At 48.2% G+C, this 12,752-nt stretch overlaps 1 protein-coding gene across 1 annotated transcript in view; it reads left to right on the top strand.

Moving 5' to 3' along the window:
- The window catches only part of scube1 (signal peptide, CUB domain, EGF-like 1), a 130,765-nt gene extending 118,361 nt beyond the window's left edge, over positions 1-12,404 (top strand). Inside the window, exons 12-22 of the mRNA XM_056275832.1 lie at positions 1,707-1,805; positions 3,231-3,344; positions 4,172-4,327; positions 4,977-5,180; positions 6,601-6,762; positions 7,697-7,864; positions 8,155-8,316; positions 8,828-9,025; positions 10,314-10,466; positions 11,187-11,266; positions 12,099-12,404. Of these exons, the coding sequence (XP_056131807.1) occupies positions 1,707-1,805; positions 3,231-3,344; positions 4,172-4,327; positions 4,977-5,180; positions 6,601-6,762; positions 7,697-7,864; positions 8,155-8,316; positions 8,828-9,025; positions 10,314-10,466; positions 11,187-11,266; positions 12,099-12,251 (1,649 nt within the window). The 3' untranslated portion in view covers positions 12,252-12,404. The remainder of the gene's footprint in view (positions 1-1,706; positions 1,806-3,230; positions 3,345-4,171; positions 4,328-4,976; positions 5,181-6,600; positions 6,763-7,696; positions 7,865-8,154; positions 8,317-8,827; positions 9,026-10,313; positions 10,467-11,186; positions 11,267-12,098) is intronic.
- Positions 12,405-12,752: the final 348 nt, after the last annotated feature.

The following is a 12,752-nucleotide window of genomic DNA, read 5'->3' as shown; positions in this document are numbered from 1 at the left end:
GATGAGATGAGGTAAAATAAAACGAGTTAAGGTGAGGTAAGATGAGATGAAATAAGATAAAACGAGTCAAGGTGAGGTAAGATGAGATGAGGTAAGATAAAACCAGTTAAGATGAGGTAAGATGAGATGAAATAAGATAAAACGAGTTAAGGTGAGGTAAGATGAGATGAGGTAAGATAAAACGAGTTAAGGTGAGGTAAGATGAGTTGAGGTAAGATAAAACGAGTTAAGGTGAGGTAAGATGAGATGAAATAAGATAAAACGAGTTAAGGTGAGGTAAGATGAGATGAGGTAAGATAAAACGAGTTAAGGTGAGGTAAGATGAGATGAGGTAAGATAAAACGAGTTAAGGTGAGGTAAGATGAGATGAGGTAAGATAAAACGAGTTAAGGTGAGGTAAGATGAGATGAGGTAAGATAAAACGAGATGAGACGAGATAAGTGGGTCAGATAACCTTATCAGTTCTCAGGGTTTGGCTGGTTGGCTGCAGAAGCAGAATAGAGGGGCAATTATGCTCATCTGGCCTCTCAGTTACTTGAGTCTGGCTTTGACAGCGATGTAAAAAGCCGCGGTGCTGTGCGCGTTGCTGTCCTCTGGTGGTCAGGACTAGCACTCACAGCCGTCTGTGTAGCGCTGTACCTCACCACCTCTTGATGCCATTGATGCTTGACCAAGACATTCAGGCTGAGTGTTATCAGGTCCTTCTTTATTTATACGACTCCTCGGGGGGTCGTCCAGTGAAATTGATGTGCTTTTCACTCTCAGTATGAGGCTTGTTTTGGCACGCCGCTTTGGCTGGCACCCTGGCCTGTCCTCCTGCGATAGCACTTAACACACACGCACATCTGTGAGGCGATCGCATTCTTTGATCGAGCCATATTTCCGGAGTGCAACTGCGTTGGCCTTGGCCGGCAGCGTGTGAGAGTGATGAATAGCTCTCAGGTACGGAGTGAAATATGTGTTTTCCTGTCTTTCTGGAGAGTGTCTTAATTTGCGGGGGGGGGGGAGGCGTTTGAATTCCTGTGGCTGCTCACAGGCCGTCCTCTCATTTAATCATCTTTTATGGGTTCAGAAGTCTGCAGCCCTCATTTCTTACTAGAAATGCACCTTTGAGTGTGTGTGTGTGTGTTAAGGAGAGTCAGAGAATGCATTGATCTATATCATTTGGTGTGTAATTTCCTCGCTCCCTTAGGAACTGTGTGAACATTTGTTTGTGCCGCTGAGTGTGTACACGTGTGTGTTTGTGTGTGTGTGTGTGTGTTTACAGTGGAGTTCATTTGGCGATGGCTTTTCCTCTGAGCGCTGTCTAGCCCCTAAATATGAGCAGGATAATACTGCAATAGAAAACTAATATAACAATTTTAAACCCGTGCTGTGGCCCTCCAATGGCCAAGAAAAATGCAAAAATGCAGAAATGCGCACAAAGACACACACACACACATGCACACACACACACACACTGACAGACTAATGCACATAATAAGAGTTGTTTACATATTATCCCAGACTAAGAAATGGTGGTACATATCTCACTCACCTTTCCTCCTAAACAACAACAACAACAACAGCAATAATAATTTTATTTATATATAGCACTTTTCTAAAACAATGACTAATTTGTGTGTGTGTGTGTGTGTGTGTGTGTGTGTGTGTGTGTGTGTGTGTGTGTGTGTGTGTGTGTGTGTGTGTGTGTGTTTTGCTTACAGATTCAGAAAACAGCTACACGCTGAGCTGCGGGGTGCCAGTCCAGCCTGGGAAATCTCCCCAGAAGAGGAACGCCACCACCGCCTTACCCACCTGTGCTGGTAAAGCAAAGCATGACGGGACTTATTGTAGTGCAGTGTGCGTGCAGTAGGTACATAACCTGATACTAAGGAGGTCAACACAACACGGCACAACACGAGGAATAGTAAACTTCCTAAATCCCAGTAAGCGTCATGGTCATGTGACCGTGTGACTGTGTGTGTCTGCTGAAGTGAGTGCAGGTAGGTCGGTGAACCTGAAGCAGGGTGTCGCTGAGAAACGAGCGTACCTGCTCGAATAAATCACCCCTGGATAAATAGACACCTGACAGTAGAGGGTCGAGACGAAAACGACTCGCAGGTTTTCGCAGCTGGATCACTGGCCCTCGACAGCGGCGCTATCTCCTCCTCCTCCTCCTCTACTCCCTTCCCCACGGGGAGCAGCTTCCACTCTTCTGTCCATTCCTTCTCTCCATCCTAACTGATCATCCCTCCCTCAGCCGAGGTCTGAATGTTTCAACGCTCCCATATATCCCTCAGCACGTTGCAGTTGTTGGACACAGGGCCCCCGACATCCAGGCCACAGGAATGTGTGTGTGTGTGTGTGTGTGTGTGTGTGTGTGTGTGTGTGTGTGTGTGTGTGTGTGTGTGTCTCGGAGTGTGTACATTTGTGTGTATAAAATGAAAGAATGGACAGCGAGAGTTAATAGGGAGAATGAAAGAAAGAAATTATGAAGACAAAGAACAGTGTTGAAGTTTATCAAAAACACGTCTTTATGAACCATGAGGTTTCTTTTATTTGGACCCCCCCCCCCAGCCTTTTTCTCCCCCAGTTACACTTGGCCAATTACCCCACTCCTCCGAGCCGTCCCGGTCGCTGCTCCACCCCCTCTGCCGAGCCGGGGAGGGCTGCAGACTACCACATGCCTCCTCCCATACATGTGGAGTCGCCAGCCGCTTCTTTTCACCGGACAATGAGGAGTTTCACCAGGGGGACGTAGCGCGTGGGAGGATCACGCTGCTCCCCCCTGAACAGGCGCCCCAGCAGACCAGAGGAGGCGCTAGTGCAACAACCATGACACATACCCACATCCGGCTTCCCACCCGCAGGCACGGCCAGTTGTGTCTGTAGGGGCGCCCGGCCAAGCCGGAGGTAACACGGGGATTCGAACCAGCGATCCCCGTGTTGGTAGGCAACAGAATAGACCGCCACGCTACCTGGACGCCCCTGAACCGTGATCTTCAATTTGGGCTCCGTTGGAATTTAAATATCAGTCTCACCATAAAGTTATTCCGTGTAAAAATGCTAAATGAATAAAGACCAGAGGAAGAACTCATCAGTCACGAGGACAAACAGCAGATCAGCAGTCCAGGCAGGGATCAGCTGGTTCATACAGAGTTTAGAAAAGGCGTCTCACGGGTAACAACTATAGAGGGTTCGACTAACACGTTCTGACTCTTTGTGTTTCCCGTTGTGTGTAAATGAAGACGCCGTGGCCCCTCCCATCAAGCAGAAGGCCCGGTTCAAGATTAAAGATGCCAAGTGCCACCTGAGGCCCCGCAACAAGGAGAAACACAGAGACGGCAAGCAGACCCTGCAAGGTAAACTGCTTCAGTGGGCCAAGGCTCACCATGTGTTCTCTCAGTGCTGCGGGTTCGAATCTGACGGATGTTGACCTTTGTGGAATGCTGACTACACTACACACACACACATATACACACACACAACACGCACACTCTACCTTCCTCCTCCTCTGCATAATCAATCAATCAATTAATCAATTAGTCAGTCAATCTTGATGTTTGCTTTATGTGTGTGTGTGTGTGTGTGTGTGTGTGTGTGTGTGTGGACTGATGGTCAGGGTTTGGGCAGGATATTGATCCAGTGTTGAAGTAGATTAAAAATGTATAGTGTTAACCACACACACACACACACACATACACACACACACACAACACGCACACTCTACCTTCCTCCTCCTCTGCATAATCAATCAATCAATTAATCAATTAGTCAGTCAATCTTGATGTTTGCTTTATGTGTGTGTGTGTGTGTGTGTGTGGACTGATGGTCAGGGTTTGGGCAGGATATTGATCCAGTGTTGAAGTAGATTAAAAATGTATAATGTTAACCACACACACACACACACACACACACAGTACACACACAAAGAAAGTAGGCATCCAAAACCAAGAAGAAGAAAGAGTCACATCACTAACTCGTCTGCCCTCTGTCTCCTGCCTGTCTTTTCTTCTGCTTTCTCAATTTTCCCCCTTCTTTTCATGTTTCACACCTTTCCTCGTATTCCTCTCTCCCAAACCCCCTATATTGTTCATCCTCCCCGCCCCTTTTTGCCCCTCCCCCCTCCCCTCCCCTCTCCTCTCATCCTTCCCTCCTCCTCCTCGCTCTGCTCTCCATTTGGAAATAGGCCAGTTCCCCTGTACAGATGACTGCCAGGTCACCTTCGTCAATCTAAAGTGTGACTCCTCCAAGAAGCGCCGGCGTGGACGCAAGTCTCCCTCCAAAGAGGTTTCCCACATCACAGCCGAGTTCGAGATGGAGCTGAAAGAGGAGGAGGCATCAGGTCAGCGTGTGTGTGTGTGTCTTTTCTTCTATGGTAAAATACTGTTTGGGTTTTTGTATTTTATCGTTCAGATTCCACCAAGAAAAATACTTGTAAATACAAAATTGCCAGAAAATGTGGAGCTTGAAATGATCCAGCCATCGTAACATCCAATTATGTTTTCTGACGTGAACATCACGGAGTCAGTTACTGTAATCCCCTAGTATAATAAATACACGGAAATTTGGGGCGTCCGGGTAGCGTGGTGGTCTATTCCATTGCCTACAAACACTGGGGTCGCCGGTTCAAATCCCCGCGTTACCTCCGGCTTGGTCGGGCGTCCCTACAGTCACAATTGGCCGTGTCTGCGGGCGGGAAGCCGGATGTGGATGTGAGTCCTGGTCACTGCACTAGCGCCTCCTCTGGTCGGTCGGGGCACCTGTTCAGAGGGGGGGAGGGGGAACTGGGGGGGGAATAAGCGTGATCCTCCCACACACTACGTCCACCTGGTGAAACTCCTCACTGTCAGGTGAAAGGAGCCCAGTTTCCCTGTGCAGACCGAGCACCGCTTCACAAAGCCGTCAGGACTCCGAGTAAACCGTCTCAGAGATGCTGCGAACAGTAAACGGTGCGTGTCCCCTGTGTGTAACGCTGGCGTGTCGAACCCCAGACTCCTGCAACATGGACTGTGTGAGGGAGAAGATGAAGCAGCGTCTGCAGAGCGCCATGCGGACGCTCAGGAAGTCCATCAACAAGCAGCAGTTCTACATCCAGTTCTCCGGTACCGAGTACGAGGTGGCCCAGAAGCCGGCCCGCGTGCCGGACGGAGCCGAGGCCTGCAGCACCGGGCAGGTCCTGCGGGACGGAAAATGCGGTGAGTGGTATTCATTTTCACAGATGTGAAAGGAGTCCACCGTCAGATTTATTCACATCTTACGTGGTTTACAAGAGCGTATATCAAGGCATTAGCCGTGTTGAGCTGTGTGTGTGTGTGGAAAACAACGTGTTGGACGGCGCATGGGTCTGTGGCGTTTTTATGTTTTTAATATTGACTGATTAACGACAGGTTTCAACGTTTTTCCAGCATTTTGTTTTTGGGGTGAATTCTCGTACCTCTCAGTTGATGTGGCGGGTGTTACGGTTGATAAAGGGAGGTATAAAAGGTGTTTTCCAGGTTCTACGTGATAGTTTGGGGGTTTTTTCTGATTTTTTTTTTTTAGTCTGAAAGGAGTTTTGACAGTCATGGTTGACTGTTTCTAAGAAGTGTCTGAATTTTATTCCCTTTCTCTTGCTCTGTGTCTACACTTTAAAGAGGGACGGAACTGTCCCAGAATATTACCTGTGAAACAATGGTCGTTAAACTAATCCTATTAGTATCATGTCATTATGATGTGTATGAGCCTCTTCTCTCTCTGTCGGTCTGTCTGTCTCTGTCGGTCTGTCTGTCTGTCTGTCTATCTGTTGGTCTGTCTGTCTGTCTATCTGTCGGTCTGTCTGTCTGTCTATCTGTTGGTCTGTGTCTGTCTGTTGGTCTGTGTGTCTGTCTATCTGTTGGTCTGTCTGTCTGTCTATGTTGGTCTGTGTCTGTCTTGGTCTGTCTGTCTGTCTATTTGTTGGTCTGTCTGTCTGTCTATCTGTTGGTCTGTGTCTGTCTGTTGGTCTGTCTGTCTGTCTATCTGTTGGTCTGTCTGTCTGTCTATGTTGGTCTGTCTGTCTGTCTATCTGTTGGTCTGTCCGTCGGTCTGTGTGTCTGTCTGTCTGTCTGTTGGTCTGTCTGTCTGTCTATGTTGGTCTGTCGGTCTGTCTGTCTGTCTATCTGTTGGTCTGTCCGTCGGTCTGTGTGTCTGTCTGTCTGTTGGTCTGTCTGTCTGTCTATCTGTTGGTCTGTCTGTCTATCTTGGTCTGTCTGTCTGTCTATCTTGGTCTGTCTGTCTGTCTGTCTGTCTGTCTGTCTGTCTATCTGTTGGTCTGTGTGTCGGTCTGTCTGTCTGTCTCTGTTGGTCTGTGTCTATCTGTCGGTCTGTCTGTCTTTCTATGTTGGTCTGTCTGTCTGTCTGTCTGTCTATCTGTCGGTCTGTCTGTCTGTCTATGTTGGTCTGTCTGTCTGTCTATCTGTCGGTCTGTGTCTATCTGTTGGTCTGTTTGTCGGTCTGTCTGTCTGTCTATGTTGGTCTGTCTGTCTGTCTATCTGTCGGTCTGTGTCTGTCTGTTGGTCTGTGTGTCGGTCTGTGTGTCTGTCTCTGTCGGTCTGTCTGTCTGTTGGTCTATCTGTTGGTCTGTGTGTCTGTCTTCAGTGAGCTGTGGTGTAGGGACGTTCTACAGCGGGGAGCAGGAGGCATGTGTCCAGTGTCCTCCTGGCACGTATCAGGACACGGTGGGGCAGCTCTCCTGCGAGCCTTGTCCCAGCACCGAGGGGCAGGGCATCGCTGGGGCGAAGAACGTCTCCCAGTGTGGAGGTGAGTACGCGGCGGGCCCAACAGTCTGATACCAGTCACACGGGTCAGTCAAGCAGCACTGGCGGAGAGTGGAGTAGGTCGACTCACACAACAAGTCACGTGACACGGGGATGATGCACAGCATCAAAACATCATGGACATCACCGCATGCCGCAAGGCGTGAGAGACGTGAGATGAGAGGGAACTTTATTAGTCCCAAAGGGGGCGTTGGGTTGTTGGCAGCAGCATAGAAAACAACGTGTAAAGTGCAGGAGCGTCGGTAGAAAAGCATGTCCTCCACTGCTGCTGCAATAACACTAATAACTGTCTACTGTTTTCACTGGAGTGGGAAGTACCGAATAGTGTAAGAACTGGAATCGTGTTACGGTATTATTTCAAACTGCTTGCAGTATAATCTGATGTAAAAGCAAAAAAAGGGGGGGTAATTTTCCAAACAAGTCCATCCAGACGTGTTACATCAGTGCAGCCGTAGCGCAGCAAGCAATGCAGTAACGTGGCACTTGGTGCAGGATTTAAAATGAATGCTAAGTTTGAAATCGAATTTTGATTTTTAGTTACATCCACAAGGGGACACCAGAGACCAGCATTAGCCTCTTCACTTGTATTTCACCCAGAAACAACAACGTTAATCATGATAATAATTATTATTCAATCTTTACGTAACACTTTTGAAAATACAGTAACAAAATGCTTTATAGAAACATAAAGAGTACTTAAACCAACAGCAGAAGTGATGAGGAGATACACAAGTTCGATTAAAAAGTTGGAAACCATGAAAAGGAGGTCAAAATCCAAAAGATCAGCGCCTTAAAGCAAGTCTGTGAAAGTGACTTCCAGGGAGTTCTGCAGAACAAAATCAACACACCCACAGGAACAAATGAGACGGTGAAGAAAGTGAAGCGAAGCGTTGTAAGTCGGGGCCTCTGTCCTGCAGGTCAGTGTCCAGCGGGTCACTTCTCAGCAGACGGTTTCCGGCCGTGCCAGCAGTGTTCGCTCGGCACCTTCCAGCCAGAGCCGGGCCGGGTCCTGTGTTTCCCCTGCGGAGGAGGCCTCATGACCAAATATGAAGGATCCGTTTCCTTCAGGGACTGTGAAGCCAAAGGTAAAATACAAATCCTCTGGCCAGTTGTTTTTGTTTGTATACTGGTTCTGAGAGAAATTAGATTTTTGTACATAAAACAAGACGGTGGTGTTTAGTGATGGAGGTGTTTTGCAGCATAATCTACATTAACGTGTGTGTGTGTAAATGACTAGGACCTGCCGTTTACTGTATGCGAGGCAGTTTTGAATCCTGCTGTTGGGTATAGACCGTTAACAGGAACCAGTCTGGGGGTTTCGTTATGTATAGACAGTTACATCACATCTCCCTGCCTCCTCCATGCTCCTTCCCAGTCCACTGCGCTCCTGGACACCATTACAACTCCAGTACCCATCGCTGCATCCGCTGCCCCGCGGGAACCTACCAGTCTGAGTTTGGGCAAAACTACTGCATCACCTGCCCCGGTAACACCACCACCGACTTCGACGGTGCCACCAACGTCTCCCATTGCAAGAGTAAGGACACTGAAAGTTAAAGTTACCTTTACCTGACGGATGTTTACAGCACAGACCCGGCACACTCGTCCAGACTCACTTAGAAAGACTGCAATTGCAGAGTAAGCTTCAAGGGGGCAGTATAGTACAGTGCATACCTTCAACGGTTGACTTCGCTCCCATATTTATGCAAAGATTTGCATTTCTGCAGAATTGAATGGAAAAGGTCATGAGTGTCGTGGAGCACAGACATAGTATGCTTTATGTTATCTATCATTTTCTTTCAGACCTGCCATCCCAAACCTTTATTCTTTTTTGGTTCAGATTCAAGTGTACATGAAACGCTCCCTCATGGCATTTGCTTGTTCCACTGTTGAAGCTCCAGTAGTCCACAACCCAGCAGGAGTTGTTTTGAATCTCTAATGCAGGCTCAACACGGGGTGGGTGGGTGGATAGAGGGATTTCTGTACCATTTTCTGCAGTTACCTTTTGAGTTGTCCTCATCCTGTTTGTCCTCCTGTTCCCGTCTCAGACCAGGTTTGCGGCGGCGAGCTGGGCGACTATACGGGTTACATCGAGTCTCCTAATTATCCTGGGGACTACCCGTCCAACGTGGATTGTATCTGGACCATCAATCCTCCTCACAAGAGACGAATCCTCATCGTGGTGCCGGAGATTTTCCTCCCCATTGAGGATGAGTGCGGAGATGTGCTGGTCATGAGGAAGAGCGGTAAATTCACCAGTCCATCTTTGTAATGCTGAGTGATGTGGAAAATACTGTTACCATGATAACCATGTGGACCCTACAGGTGCAAAAAACCCCATGTTTAAGAATCCAGCTGACCGTCATCCCATTGAACTGTTTGTAATATAAAGTATGCTATCACACCAAAACTACTTCTGAGCTAATACTCCCTTAGATATTTCAAACCTCATTTAGTGAAACATTTTAAGAAATGTTCTCGTTATTAATTTAAACAATAAATTTGTGTATAATGATGTGACAATATCTGAATTTCATCCAGATAAAATGCCGTTAAAAGACAATAAACGACAATTAATTGTTGCTCAGCCGTACATCTTTGCTGAATTACAAAACATGTTATGTTTTTGAAACTCAGGTTTACTCACAGTCGCCTCATGGGAAGGTCCTGGGTTTGATTCCCGTCCTCTTTTATGGACTTTTGCATGTCCTCCTTTTCCTCCCCCAGTGCAAAGGCAAGACATGCATGTTGGTTTAACTGGAAACTGAATTATCTGTAACTACGACGGACTGGCAACCCGTCCGGGGCGTCTCTGGCTTCTGCCCAGTGCCTGATGGGATACTGTCCATCCCCACACTACCCAAGCTGGATGAATGGCACAGAGAGAAGGAAGGATTAATGAACGAACGAACGAACGGATGAATGATTTAATGAACGGATGACCGCCCGTGTCAGGACTTCAGCTGACGCTCACATATCCACAGTAGCCTGCTGTGCAGCGAAAGCAGAACGTAGCACAAGCTTCCGTTTCCACAAGTGTCCGCATCTTCTTAAGCGATGAAACAGGTCTCCACGAATAATGTAGTCTTAAAACAACCGGGATGGAGAAGTCTTGAGAAAAGAGAGCGTGAGCTGAGGAAAAACACCATTTCCCACTGTAGTGATGATGTGAATTATAGTCAGTAAGAAAGACCGCCCCCTCTGGAGAGCAATTAAGCAACATGACTATTGTGATTTTTTTTTCCAATGGGTTTTGATTGATCATTGCTAAGTGATATATTTCAGATCAGTTTACTTTTCAGTTTAGTTTGTGAGCTGAAGTGAGTTGAGATTTAGAAAAGTAAATAAGTCTTCAGTCATGTAAGGAAGAAGAGAAGAAAATTGTTGTTTAAATATTAAAACACAGCTGACTGGGCATCTCTGAGAAAAGCATGAGGGTAAATGTATAGTAAGTGGTAGTCTGATACGGAAGCCTCTCTCTCTCTCTCTCTCTCTCTCTCTCTCTCTCTCTCTCTCTCTCTCTATCTGTTGCAGCCCTGCCCACCTCCATCACCACCTATGAGACATGTCAGACGTACGAGAGGCCGATCGCCTTCACCTCCCGCTCCCGGAAGCTCTGGATCCAGTTCAAGTCCAACGAGGGAAACAGCGGCAAGGGCTTCCAAGTGCCATACGTCACTTACGATGGTGAGAGTCAACAGGAACCGGTGACGGTTCCCTGGCAAATCTGACAGATCCAGTTTGGGTTCTTCACAGTTCACCTCAGTTCCCCTCAGTTCACCTCAGTTCACCTCAGTTCAGTCAGTTCACCGCAGTTCAGTTCTTTGCGGCATTATGGCCATAAAGGGAAATGTGGTTCAATTAATGTGATTCTTATAACTTCTTGGAATGAGAACAACGGCAATAAAAAACAAAAGTAATTTGAAAAGTTTGTCGCTGTAGCCTTTTATAAAACAACTTGAGACAAAGTAAAAACACAGACGTGAGGTGGAACAAAAAAAGAGAGCGGCGCCGGAAAAAAAAAAAAGAAGGAAAAAAAAAAAACAGCCATTAAGGTGTCTGTGTACTTTCTGCAGAAGCAAATAGTTAGAAAAATAAACCAGACTTCAGCTGCAGCCTTGCGGATGGCCACAGCCAACGCAAACACATCGCTTTGCTTTTTTTTTTGTCGTTTTGTTCCACGAGCATCCTTTTGCACATACGAACCAGCTGAGTTGCATTTCTGCTGCATGCCCGATGAAAGATAAAGAGGTTATAAGAAGCAGGGTGAGGGGGAAGCAAGACAATTCCAACAAAGCAACCGCAAAGCGTACCAGTCGCATCACAGCAGCGGCAAACACGGTAATAACGCAGCAGAATTCAGTATTTCGTGCGGTCACCTGGACGTGTCACTGCGTTGTCTTTCAGAGGACTACCAGCAGCTGATAGAGGACATCGTGCGAGACGGACGACTCTATGCCTCAGAGAACCACCAGGAGATACTGAAGGTATGAGCGAGTATCCATCCCTGAAACGTGGGGCATCTTTGTCCCGTTAGGAGGACGAGAGAACGACTTAACATCTGCAGTCATCATCACAAAAAAGCTCTTATCCTACATTTTGGCGGGTGGCGCCCTGCAGCGTCGGCCTCCGTCGCTGTGTCGAGTGTCGCTGAGCGCCAAGCGAATGCAGGTTGTTACTCCATTTAGACAAAAATGCCAATTGATTTCATCCACTAACCCCCCACCCACCCACCCCGTCCGCTGGTATTAAAATGAAATTATCTGGGCATCCAGGTGGCGCGGTGGTCTATCCCGTTGCCCACCAACACGAGGATCGCCAGTTCGAATCCCCGTGTTACCTCCGGTTTGGCCGGGCGTCCCTACAGACACAATTGGCCGTGTCTGCGGGTGGGAAGCCCGATGTGGGTATGTGTCCTAGTCGCTGTATTAGCGCCTCCTCTGGTCAGGGGAGGACTGGGGGGAATAGCGTGATCCTCCCACCCGCTACGTCCCCCTGGTGAAACTCCTCACTGTCAGGTGAAAAGAAGCGGCTGGCGACTCCACATGTATGGGAGGAGGCGCGTGGTAGTCTGCAGCCCTCCCCGGCTCGGCAGAGGGGGGTGGAGCAGCGACCGGGACGGCTCGGAAGAGCGGGGTAGTTGGCCAAGTACAGTTGGGGAGAAAAGGGGAGGGGGGGTGGCTTTCTATCAGAATCTCCCTGGATAATCACCAATGAATCCTACCCTTGACTATAATGTGTGTGTGTGTGTGTGTGTGTGTGTGTGTGTGTGTGTGTGTGTGTGTGTGTGTGTGTGTGTGTGTGTGTGTGTCCTCACAGGACAAGAAGCTGATAAAAGCCCTGTTTGACGTGCTGGCCCACCCCCAGAACTACTTCCGGTACACCGCACAGGAGTCCAAAGAGATGTTCCCTCGCTCCTTCATCAAGCTGCTGCGCTCCAAAGTCACAAGGTTCCTACGGCCGTACAAATAGACGCCGTCCGGCTGACGACCCCGCACCCCTCCCCGTTGTCCTGCGTTGTTCCAAGGCTGCCATCCTACATGTACAACCTTTTCTGTCTACTTCCGCCCCACCCAGGGGTCGGTGCGTCGACGCACCTCTCCTCCGACTAAAGATTTTTCTTCACGGTTAACGTCCCCCGTCTCTCCCCCCCCCCCCCATCGACCCCAGCCCTTACCTTCGCCACCTGCACACTAAAGTCAATTCCAGTCTAGCCAATTCTATATTCTTGACATTCTTTATCCCCCGTACCCCCACCACCGCCTCTACGCCCCTCACCCCCCAAATTTCTGCACCCTCTGTCCGGCTTCCAAACAGAAAGCAAAACGAACATTCTCCCACTGCCCTCCTCCGCATTCTTGAGACATCCTTTTCCCCCTCGTGCTTTATTTTTTTGTTTTTGTGCTGTTTTTTTTCCGTCATGTCTTTTTGTTTTGTGCTGTGATATTTATACACGTTAGAACTTGCAGAGGC

Source organism: Lampris incognitus, chromosome 3 (genome assembly GCF_029633865.1).
Source record: "Lampris incognitus isolate fLamInc1 chromosome 3, fLamInc1.hap2, whole genome shotgun sequence".
NCBI classification, from domain to species: domain Eukaryota; kingdom Metazoa; phylum Chordata; class Actinopteri; order Lampriformes; family Lampridae; genus Lampris; species Lampris incognitus.
Note: the sequence above shows the minus strand (reverse complement) of the source record. Positions and strands in the feature narration are given on the sequence as shown.